At 38.1% G+C, this 12677-nt stretch overlaps 1 protein-coding gene and 1 long non-coding RNA gene across 3 annotated transcripts in view; both read left to right on the top strand.

The window, feature by feature from the left end:
- Positions 1 to 1234: 1234 nt before the first annotated feature.
- Positions 1235 to 12677, top strand: part of LOC103465412 (carbohydrate sulfotransferase 11) — a 16746-nt gene continuing 5303 nt past the window's right edge. Inside the window, exon 1 of one of the 2 annotated variants that reach the window (XM_008410212.3) lies at positions 1235 to 1823. In XM_008410212.3, coding sequence (XP_008408434.1) covers positions 1730 to 1823 — 94 coding nt within the window. In that variant the 5' untranslated portion in view covers positions 1235 to 1729. Of the gene's footprint in view, positions 1824 to 8943; positions 12519 to 12677 lie in introns of those variants that run through there. The other variant, XM_008410213.3, reaches the window with a different exon arrangement.
- Positions 1830 to 2584, top strand: LOC145551765 (uncharacterized). Its single transcript, XR_014087678.1, has 2 exons — positions 1830 to 2002; positions 2417 to 2584. It is a non-coding gene; the product is annotated as an uncharacterized LOC145551765 (long non-coding RNA).

Genomic DNA, 12677 nt, shown 5'->3' with positions numbered 1-12677 from the left:
ACGTCTCATGAAGGGAATGCTTAATGTTCTTTTATTTGTTTAGGTATAACACCTCACCCAATTTAACACAGTTACTGATTTAAGTTGGAAAACTAGTTGGATTTGACTGTAACCAGCCAAGCTGCTACTGGCTACACCAGCTAGTAGGATGTATTTCACTCTTTTTTATTCATTTCATCACTGAACAATAATTTGTTTCTGTTATGAGTCTGTTTTATAAGACATGGCATATATGCATGGCGGACATGTAAATTACATCACGTATACATGTCAAATACATAGCCCACTGAACCGTTCATACTTTAGAACTTTGGGGAAAAATTGCAAAGAACTAAATATTTTTTATGTAATTTATATGGTAAAAAATCAGGTTGTAGTATTTTTTAAACATTGTTTAAAAGAAATAATTGCACTCACTTTCCAGAGTGAAAAGTATCAGTAATATAGTTCTAGATAATTTTTTATAATTATTTTTGCAAACAGATTTTTTTCTTTCTTTTTCTTTTTTACATTAACAAAAAATACCAACATCCCATAAAAAACTGGACCCTTTTGATTCCTCTTGAGATGGTTTTGAAGGGTTATCCTTGAAATAAATAAATAACTATATCCATCCTCATTTGAACATATATTTTACTTTATTTTAACCTCTAAAAATGGAAATGTATGTGTGTGTTTTTCATTACAAAAAAATTCAAACAAGTATTTCTATATATATATATATATATATATATATATATATCTATATATATATATATATATATATATATATATATATATATATATATATATATATATATATATATATATATATATATATATATATTTACTTGTTTGAAGTATTTATATATACTTCAAACAAGTATATATACATTTATTTATTTTTTGGGTTTGTTTGTTTTTTGTTTTCCAAATAGTAGCAAAAAAAAAATATCTTTGATTTGGGTAGTTTGTGGACCTTTTCCTGTGCCTTCCATCCATCCATCCATCCATCCATCCATCCATCCATCCATCCATCCATCCATCCATCCATCCATCCATCCATCCATCCATCCATCCATCCATCCATCCATCCATTTTCTAACACGTTTGGTTGTCCCTAGTGGCGGGGTCAGTAGGGGTGCTAAGGAGAGGAGGGGTACACCCTGGACAGATTGCCAGTCTGTCGTAGAGACAGACAGGACAAACATCCGGTCCCTTTCTTGGAAAGGTTTTACTTTGAAAAAGGTGACCGGAAGTTCACCAACCGAGACAACAGCTTGACGACTTACTTTAAGAGTAACCGCAAACCTCTGGATTTTGGGCAGAGAGGGGTTAATTGAATGGTAGGAAAGGCCCGCAGGGTCACATAAAAGCCCTTTAACGAAACCAGGCAGCCGGTGACCTCCGCTCGGACGACGCTGGCAGTAATGAAACCAGCCCGGCTGGTTTTCCAGCAGCGCACAGAAACGCCATAGTTAATCGTTAAAAAATACCGGAGAACAGCGGGCTCTCGTTTCGCTACCGCTGCCCCCCACCTTTTTTTCCTCTCCTCTCCTTTTCTTTTCGTCGCTTTGTCCTCCGGTACGGACATGCAAACATGCGCGAGAAAATAACCAGGGCGGTGAGATGTGAGCGGGCCGGCTCGGTGCTGTTACCGGTAATAAAGTAGGAAGAGGACGGACGCCGGTTGTCGTATGAACCCGGGCAGACGTCGGCCCAGCTGCTCGGTCATTTCCACAGACTCAGAATGAGGAAACCCAAAGGGATTCGGATGGTTTCTGCCCTGTGTCTGGGATGTTTCATTGTGGTCATCTTCTACTTTAACAGCAGTCTGAGGCCAGGTGAGCTTTAACACAAATACATAAATAACCCTGCGGCGGGAACAGAAATACTTGTCTGTGTTCCAGTATGTCCGTTTGACATTTATCTTTATCTGGGGTAAAAAGCTCAGTCTGAGCCTGATTCACCAGAATGTGTTGGATCCCAACCAGAGACAAAAGAAGAACACCTTCCACTTCAGGTGTGGCAAATCCCATCAGGTTAACTGGAATTATCAATCATTAAATGTGAAGCAATCATTCCTGCAGCCATCATAATAAAATAAACATCCAAATTCATTTACATTTAGGTCATGTTTCTATATTTATATTTTTAAAAATCCTATTTTGTGCTTCAGTGCACCCTGTTATGCACATGTGTATTCTGCACATGGAGCATCAGGTCATTTTCTTAGTGACTTAATAATGAAGTCCATTCAGTTTTTCTCAATATTTTGTGTTTCTGCTTCCATATTTCATGCAGTATCTAAAAATGGGATTTTATTACAAGAAGTATAATCTAAATCACACACATATGTGAAGTAGAAGGAATGATAATATTCACAGTTTTCTTTTTATTATTATTATTGTTATTATTATTATTGTTATTATCACAGACTGGCGACCTGTCCAGGGTGACCCCGCCTCTCGCCCAGAACGTTAGCTGGAGAGGCACCAGCAGCCCTCCTGACCCCACTAAGGGACAAGGGTGTAAGAAAATAAATGGATGGATGGATTATTATTATCATGATTTCTTTTTATAAATAAAAATGTAAAACCATTGGCATATGAGTCCAGCCTCCAAATTACTCTGATACTCCTTAATAAAATCCAGTGGAACCACTAATCAATCGGAACAGTACATCCCCAGTCCATCACACGGTAGTGGCAGCAGCATGCTGCTGGGATGCTTCAGCATAATGAAGTGGGGCGGAGTTAATGGGCGGAGCTAAATCCAGGGGTCAGGGGTGTCGTGATGCAGGTAGAGGCTGAAAGACTTGAGACACCAATCCTAAAAATACAGCAAGAACTCAGAACATTTTCATATATATATATATATATATATATATATATATATATATATATATATATATATATATATATATATATACAGTGAAATGAACAAATAGTGAAATAGTGCAGTGGAATCTTGTTATTGCAACACAGCATTTCCCTGTGTACATTATTGATTATCACCGTGGTTACTCTCTGGTCCTTCTCGTCATCCACACAGAGTGTGGAATATCAGATGTATATCTGGTCCCTGCTGTGATGTCACAGAGCGGAGTAGTTATGTGTTGTATTAATTATAGAGATTTCTTTTTTGTACCGTAAGTGTTTCCTGAATATGTTTTATCTTAGTGGATTTTAACCAATCAGAAGAGCTGCTTCATAGTGTGGGACGTCCTGGTCAGGATTGTTTTTGTCTCCAACATTCAACATGAGTCATTTCATGATACAGTCGATGCCATATACACAGTGGTGGAGAAAGTATTCAAAAATGTACTCAAGTAAAAGTAAAACTACCAAATTAACATTTTACTTAAGTAAAAGTAAAAAAGTCCTGGCTTTTAAAAATACTTAAGTATTAAAAGTACCTTAACAGAATGAGATTGGAGAAAACAGCAGTCAGCTGGTGGGTCAATAATTGAAAATATTTTTTATATATTATATCTTCTGTTGACTATTATCCCAATTGATGTATAAATAATCACTTTTTGAATTCCGCACCTACAAATTGACCAAATTATGAAAAACAACACTATTATCATAGCTAGTAAAACCTGAACTAAACATAAACAGTGACAATAGCAAACCCACTGTAAAAACTAATTTAAATAAACTGAATTAGACAAACAAAAAATCACAATGAAATAAAACTAAACTATAATGAAAAACCCCAAACTATTCTAAACCTGATTGGAACATGAAGTTATGCCGTTATTATTAGTTATCTAATAATAATAATAATAATAATAATAATAATAATAATAATAATAATAATAATAATAATAATGCAGTGACACGTTGTCAAAGATCAATAAACTTCCAATTCTAATGAACATTTAAAACTGAAACTGGAAGACATTTTTTAATATCCAAAGAAATAAACAGACAACATAAACAACAAATAAAATAAATGATGAAGTTTCTGTAAACAAAATTGTCTTTCAGACAAAAACACCTGACTGAAGCCTGGAGAGGAAAGGAAAAAAAAACACACACTAATGGAAATTATTGAGCTTGCTTTATTGTGGCAGGCGTAAATATCAGCCAGATTTTACTTATTGAGACCGATACCAATATGTGAAAGTTGTGCTAATATTGGCCGATATTCCGGTTGGAATCTTTGTGTATTTAAAAAACAAAAAAAAGCGATTAATTGCATTCAGTTTTTTAACACGTTAAAATCCATGTAAATAATGAATCGAGATGAACAAGTCAGTGAAGGGTTGAATAAGTTCAGTGGAGTTGTGTGCTGACTGTCCCTCCTGCTGCTCTCCTGCCTCGTGTCTTGGATCCGTTGTCGATCGACTGCATGAATGAAGTCGTGTGCAGAACGGTGGAAGACTCACTCTGGTATTTCTGCTTTCGTGCACTTCAAATGCACTTGGAAAGCAGCATGTTTCTGACAGATTAATACAGCCGGCTGGCTTTCAGTTTGAAATAAGCATGAACAATTTATCCATATTTGGAACAGCTGAACAGTTCTTTTCTGCTCCATGTGGGCTAAAGGTCAGGCTGTTTGTCTAAACTCTGTGTGGAGCAGCAAGCCGCTCCGCTCTGTAAACAGAGGAATGCTCAGGTTGCACTTATTATAGGATGGTAGTTTTTTATGTACTTTGGCACTCTGAACCCACAACACTGAGCTACGGATTCAGTGTGGCTTTACAGTGCATGTACTGTAGATGTGAGCATTGGTCCATTTTAGTCCAAGAGAAAAGGGGAAATGTTCCAAGAAACATCCTGCTAATTCGAGTCACACATTTTTATTTATGTCAAAGGGAAAGGAAATGTTGTCATAACTCATATCATGTGTTATGACAACATGTGGAGGCTGATGCTGTAGGCAGGAAGTGTCTCCAGTAGCAGTCAGTTTTACAGTGAATCTGAAGAGGCCTCTGACTGAAGACAGGTGCTGTATTAGTCTCACAAGCCTGTTGCAATGAGCAGGTCATCTTTAATTGAGAGATACATTAAAATGATCTCAATAATTTCCATTCAGATGATTCATATTTTTAGAAGGAGGATTTTTTTTCAGACTTCATAATCCTTTTTATCTGTTTATTTCAGTTGCATTTGGTTTCTATTTCTGTTTTATGTATTGTATTTGGTTTGTGTTTTACTTAGAATATTTAGAATATATTCCAGTTCCAGTGTTGAGTTTTTACAAAATGAGTTTATCAAACTTGTATTGTTATGCCATTTTAAATGTTACTTAAAAATGCCTCAAAGTAACCATTCTTAACTGATAAATCAATAACAGTATGTTACAGTAAATATGTGATCAATATAAATAGATAATAAGTCCAATACACGGTTCAGTAATTTCACTGAACTCTGATCTGGAGCTGCACAGCATTCTGGGGGATGTAGGCTGAGGAAACCTGTCACAGCTGGCTAAACAAGGTTGATGGCATCAACTAGCTCACTCTTCGGTTACCTAGCAACAACCTGCCTTGTAGCTTGCGCAGCAGCAGGTTTCTCCTCCACGTCTCATAACTGCTTAAAGATGAACAAAAACATTGTGGAGAAAAACCTGGATAAACAGGAAATGACACGTCACCAGTTGGACAGTAATTCAGATATTCAAATAAAAAGCTAATCATTGTCATGATACATTTTTAGCCATATGGTCCAGTGATATTACTAGTGATTAAAAGCCTAAACATGCAATTCCAAAACCCAAAAGATGTGAAGTAAAAGTCTCCAAACAAACAGAAGAAATGAGCAGCAGAGACCTTCTGCTCCAGCAGGCCGCCTCCATTTTGGCTCATTTCTAGACAGATATTCTGTTAAGGCTTTACTGGCCTTAACAGGTGATCTGATGGAAACCATCAGCCAGACAGCCTCGCTGACAGCAGCTCTTCTGTATAGATGCTGTTACTGCATCCATAAGGTCAGTCTCAGTGAGCAGTTTTACTGTTATTTTCATTTGGGCACATAAACGTTTCTGTGTGAACCAGGCTTTAGTTGTCCTGACTGGCTAGTGGCAGAATCCTCAACTGTAATTATGCTCAGAATGCAAAGATCCGTTTTGCTTTCTCTCACACAGTGTGGCGTCTCCACTGCTCTTTACATAAATAATCCGTAACCAGTCCAGGCAGTGTTGAATGCTGTTTTAATGTTAGAGAGAAATCTGAAGCAGTTTATGTTTTATTGGCAGCTCAATGCTTTAGAGGGCTTCCTGTGGCTGCATGCACCTGTCTTGAATTATGTTATATTTCCCTCCATTGCCAGAGTTTTCCTCTTACATGATCCTGGAAGTAGGACTGATGTTTATGTCAGCGGTAACATTACAGATCCAGATGTGGAGTGACGCCTCTCGTGCAGTTTGTTCTAGAGGTTTAATTAGCAGCAGATGGAGGCTGTAGGGTGGAGGGTAGAGACAGCAGCCTGGAGGGTAGAGACAGCAACCTGGAGGCTGGAGGGTGGAGGCTGGAAGCTGGAGGCTGGAGGATGGAGGCTGGAGGGTGAAGGCTGGAGGGTAGAGACAGCAGCCTGGAGGGTGGAGGGTGGAGGCTGGAAGCTGGAGGCTGGAGGGTAGAGACAGCAGCCTGAAGGGTGGAGGCTGGAAGCTGGAGGCTGGAGGATGGAGGCTGGAGGGTGAAGGCTGGAGGATGGAGGGTGGAGGCTGGAGGCGGCCGTCACCATGGCTCCTGCTCAGCTCATTCCTTCCCTGCCCAGCCTCCACACCACAAATTATCTGTGCAGCACTTCGTCTCACTGCATGCTGAGCCTTAAAGCAGCATGTTCCCCGGCTCCCTGGGAGACATTTCCTCTCTTGGATCTGGGATGAAAGCTTAGATGTGAAGTTAAAAAACAAACTAACAATCCTCTGGAAAGAAGCAGGGATTTGATCTGGATAGCATGTTGGTACGACAGTGTTTTAGGGCCGTCGTAGATTGAACAGGAAGAGGAAACTTACACCAGAAAACTCAAAAGTTTTGTAGAAATTTGCAAGAAAAAAAACTTTTTAAAGTCAAAAATGTTCTATTTTTGGAAATCTTCTGGATTTCAAATGTCAAAAATTCACATTTGAAGCTCAGACATGTTCATGTTTTTAATTAATTAATCTAAAACTATCTCAGTTTATACTGGTAAAATTTCGACTTTTCAAACTCAGAAGGTTCCAAGTATTTTCTAGAAAATTTATGAGATTGAGAAAATCTCAAAACTTCTGAGATTTTCTTGCAAATTCTTGTTGTTTTTAAATCAGAAGCTTCCTTGTTTTTTGTTTTTGTTTTTTTGTGTGTGTGTTTTTGTGGGGTGGGGGATTAGAATTTAGTTTTAGATGAATATCAAAATTTCCGGGGAGTTTTCTAGCAAAATTTTGTCTTTTCAAACTCAGAAATTTCCAAGTGTTTTCTAGAACGGCGGAAAATGTAAAGTTTTTACATAATGTGGAAAAAAATTTTGCAAAACATGTTCAAGGATTTCATTATGTTTTGCGTTGATTATTTCGTAATGCTATTTTAATGATGTTTTATTACTTTATGAAGATTTTACTGCAACATTACATAACACAGCATCACATATGTACTGCAGGCCGGGTGTAGAGGAGTCCTGCTCTCCCTCCTCAGCCTGTCTGATGACGGCTCTCAGGTTGTTATGCAAGCAGTCCTCTGGATCCTCTGAATCTGATCAGGACCATCTGTTTTGGAAGCAGCTGTTATTCTCAAATGATTTGCAGGTCTGCCCTGTCGCAGATGAAACTACTCATGACGTTCTTCAGAACCCATCAAAACGAGCTGCACAGATTACATTTCCTTCAGCTAAACGCTCCCCACACAGCCCACCTGGACCTGTCAGAGGTCACACTTTGTTTCTGAGCACAGCGTTCCACTCAGAACTACACCTGACAGACTCTTGTTTACGTGATGATGCGATGGTTTGGTCGACTGTCTGATCAGGAGAGAAGTAAAGAGGAATAATAAAGTTGGTTTCTCAGCAGTTTTTGTGACCCTGCCGTCCCCAAGAGATGGAGTTATGCAACTGAGGAAAACAAGAAAAATCCTCCCACGCTTTGTTTTCTTCCAAACAAGTCATTTTTCTCTGCTCACGTTGGGGCTCAACGTTTTTCTTATCTGCTATGTGTTTGTCACCACGATCACCAACGTCCAGGTGTCATAGATGTCTGCGAAAAGATAACAAAAGCAGACGCAAAATTTACATCACGCACGCTGTTGCAGATACAAATTTGCCTGTTTGTAAAACAAACAAAAAAAAAACCTACTTGCGAGGTTCTAGAGAAGCCTGAATTTGAGGTGTGTGGACACACTAATTAAATCATGTTTAATTAGTTCCACGTTTAGACGAGACCGCGTACACCTCAACAGCTACAGTGGTGTAGTTCTTATGCCAGGCCACTGTGTGGCGCTGTGATTTTAGCACGTCAATGTATGCGTTTTTGACCCATAGCTATTATTTTCCCTTTTTAATGTAATTATATTTTAAATATCTTTGAGAATAAAATTGGACCAAAGTCTTTGTTTGTCTGCACAGACTTGATGAATGAAGCTGATTCTGCTTCCTAGACTTCACTCCTTCTGACACGGCCTCGATGTTTTATTCTGAAAAGTTTCCTTCAGAAATGTTACAACTCTAAACCGGTGGGTTTTAGTCAAGATTTAAAGGAACTCAGTGTTTCAACTGTTTTACAGTTTTCTGGAAGTTTGTTCCAGATTTATGGTGCATAAAATCAGAATGCTGCTTCTCCTTGTTTGGTTCTGGTTCTGGGGATGCAGAGCAGAACCAGAACCAGAAGACTTGTTACCTCTTACAATTCACACTGTGGCTCAAAGTAGCATTTCTTAATTTAAAAGCGTATTTTACGTTATTTTGACTTCTTCTCATTTTTCCACTGGAGCTTTTGGCCCAGAAAAAGCTGCCACCATCTTTAGCATCAGCTACTGCTGATGCTAACTAGCACTTAGCTAGCTTACTGCTTACAGATATAGTATAGCTGTATCCGAATTCAGGGTCTGCTAAAGTGTGTCAAGCTTTAGCATAACCAAAAGTCTTTATTAGCCAGCTCTGTCATCAAAAAATTCAAAAAAATACTTCCCTTTTCACTTCAAAATAAGAGCCTCCAACATTAATGCAACATGGTGTTGATGTCATTTCTTATCTGTGTCCTAATGTTGGTTTCATTAATTCACCATTTGTTATGTGTTCATAGTACTTAGAGTTAGTGAAAAAGACCTGACTGGTGATTTTTACTGTTGAGTTTTTGTCCAGGACTGGTCTGGCTCTATACGTTTATCATTTCTATGCTTTTTGACAGGATCAGAAAGATTTACACTCATTTTCACATAAAAGGATGAGGCTTTTACTTTTACAGCATTTCTCATAGCAAAGTGACTCATTGGCATTAGAAGCTGAATGGGGGTTAGGGGATTGGGGGCTGTTTCCCCACTGGGATTCAAACAGAGCTCTGTTCATAGCCAAGACAGGACGAACATACATGGGCCTTCCTGCGTTTTGCATTTCCTGCGCTGTGGTTGTGTGACTAGCGGAGCTGCAGGGTTTTCACAGCAGACCAGGTGAAACCGGAATGTTTCAAATGGAAAAGTTCCAAAGCGGGATCGATCAGCGTCTTTAGCCCCGCTTTAGTTCTCTCCCTCTCTCTCTTTTAGATGGATTTTTCTTCTCTTTTTTTTTTAAACGTTTCCACAATTTCATATTGCAGTGATTTACTCTGGTAGAATAATTAGATAGCTTAATGTCCTGATATTTTCACCAGAGAACCACTCAAATTTCCCATGATGCTGCATTAGCAGGGAGATGATGTCACACAATGCATGCTTTCAATGTGTGCCATCTCAGCTTGTTGCTGAGCTCGCTGTCTGCCAGGTGTTAGTCATTTCCTAAACCCTAGCAGACATTACCTTTGCTCACTGGCCTTTAAACGGAGGAGGAGAAAAACGTGACTTTGGATGTTTTTATGCGTGAAATGTGATTCTGAGTCAGCAGATAAATCAAAGAGTTAAAGAAAAATGTTGAGTTGGACCTTCTGTTGGCAGAAGGATCATCTGATTTGTCTTTGTTGCTCTTCTCTGCTGACGTGAATCTTCTTGATAAAAAACAAAAAATCTAAAGCTTAGCTTGGTGGAAAATAAGCGTTATCCTTGTATTTAAGTTATAAGCCAATGTTTCTGCCACAGCGATGGCCTGGGAGTGATATTGAGTCACTTTACAGTATTTCCACACTTCTTCCTCTGAAACTGCAGCTGTCTAGACTGGACGATCTGTTCCAGAAGCACAATCGGTACATCAGCTAATTTATGCTAGTGCTAACAGAAATGCTTCCAGGAAGGATATCTTTATTTCTTTTTTTTTCTTTTTCTATATCATTGTATGGTAAAAATAGTGCATGATTTAAAAAGAATAACAAGAAATAAAAACAGAAACGGTTTAACAGCTAGTAAATATATAAGTATATAAGTAAGTACATATAGTAGCTGGTGAAGAATAATCAAATATGAGGAAAGATTATTTATAAAAACATCAACACCTTCAGCCTCACTGCACAGAATAAAAGCTCCATGGATTTTTAACACAGGATTACACTTTACTAAATGTTGTGACTTTTCTCAGAATGGGCTTTAAGAAAATGTAAAGTTTAAAGCACTGAATGTTTTTGTTGTTGTTGCATCCAGATGTGGTCAGTGTAGAATCCTCTCCATATTCTAATCTAAAATGTTTTCATTAGCTTTTATGATGAGCATTATAGAAATAAAGACTTTATATGATCTGAGTTTCATTTAGCGAACTGAGTTACTGAGATACGTCAACTTTTTAATAAAATTTTGACTTATTGAGTAGGACTGCATGTAGATCATGTAAGAGACATACATATATACATGTGGACTACATCAATTTTAGTTTTTTAGATTTACATTTTAAAATTGAAAATGCCATGTCTGCCCTTCATACTCTGTCATTCCCCGTACAGTCAGACATTACAATTTTACAGTGTTCTCCTCCAGTGTGTGTGCCGTGTGTGTGGCGCCCCGGGCTCTCCAGAGCACATCCAGTGAGCAATATGTGAAACGACTGCAGCTACTCCATGAACTACCAGCTCTGCTGCTTCAGCTTTTTCTAAAATGATATTAATTTATAATAATCCACTCACAGTGGAGCAGTCAGGTCTGTTTCCAGATGTTAATATAACATGTAGAGGAAAATGGTTTTACGCTGCTGTTTATGGACTACATGTGTTTATATCTCCTATTACTGAATAGATATTAATGAGAGATAAAATATTGAATATTAGGTCAGTGTTAAGGAGCCACATTATAAATGAACTCAGTTTGTTAGATAAAAAAAGCTTGAATAAAGGTTCATTTTTATTCAAGTAAGTGGATACATTTATAATATTTAGTATAATATGTTAAAGGGTTGATTCAAGTGAAATGGATAGTTGAAATAATAATAATAAAAAAAAACTTTTAAAAAGTGAATTTATGTTTGGTTGTTTTTGATCCAAAATAGAGAAGTCCTTTAAACTTTCTGGCTTTTTATGTTGTTAGCATGTTAGCTGTAGCTTACAGTTCTGGTAAAAAATAGAATAACACAACAGCAAATGATAGACCCCTGGCCCATATCACCAATCCATGCTTCATATTTCCCTTTTTAATTCATCAATCATATTTCTGAAATGTAATGTGAAACGTGGTTAACCACTAAGTGCAGTGTGACAGTATTTTTGGAAGATGGGAATGATTAAAAAAAGGATCTTAAAGTTAAGGGTGCACTGATTGAATTTTTCTGGCCAAACTTTGAAAGGTCTGACCTGCTGATCCTGAATTTATTTATTTATTCATTGTCTGAAAAGTCATTAAATATGGCAACAAAGTCACTAAGTTGGCAACACTGGGCTGACGGTTGTTAACTACACACTAAGATGTGACCTAAGATGGGCTTTACATGGAAGGATCTGTCAACTGCAGCTCACCCAAAATGAAGTAACTCTTAGCCGATTTGTTTGTTTCTGTTGCTTGAAATGAGAGGATTTTGTAGAACAGATTTCTCTCGTTGCCCTTCATGAGTTTTGCTGTTATTCCCTGGACCTCCTGGCTTTGAAAGTCTTACAAACTCATTCTTAATGCAGGTATTTTTAAGTTTTCGGGGATGTTCTGTGGTTACTGCTGTTTGTGCAGTTAGATGTTACAGATTGTTGCACTAATCCAACAAAGCAAATATTTCTTTCCCAAAGTGTGAAGTGACTGTTCATCAGTGTAACGTCTGTCCTCTGATACCACAGATTCACCACATTTGCTTCAAGTGTGGATGTGTGAAATGGTGTGTGCGCACGTGTGTGTGTGTGTGTGTGTGTGTGTGTGTGTGTGTGTGTGTGTGTGTGTGCGTGTGTGTGTGTGTGTGTGTATGTGTGTGTGTGTGTGTGTGTGTGTGTCTGTGTCTGAGCCTGTGAGGTAAAACGATGCCGACCTGAAGGCTCAGACTGATCCTCATCGCCCTGAGTCTCCATGTTAGGTTAGCTTTACACTCAGCCGGCTGCTTTATTCATTCTTAAACTTCAGACTTTTTATCCTCGTTGTTTGTTGACATGTTGTGATGTTATAGCGTTATTGTCTGTGATTCCTATTCCTTTAAATTTGCCAACACCTCGTAATGTCTAGTGTGTATGAGTGT

Source organism: Poecilia reticulata, chromosome 5 (genome assembly GCF_904066995.2).
Source record: "Poecilia reticulata chromosome 5, P_reticulata-male-v2, whole genome shotgun sequence".
Taxonomy (NCBI): domain Eukaryota; kingdom Metazoa; phylum Chordata; class Actinopteri; order Cyprinodontiformes; family Poeciliidae; genus Poecilia; species Poecilia reticulata.
This window is presented reverse-complemented; position numbering and strand designations above follow the sequence as displayed.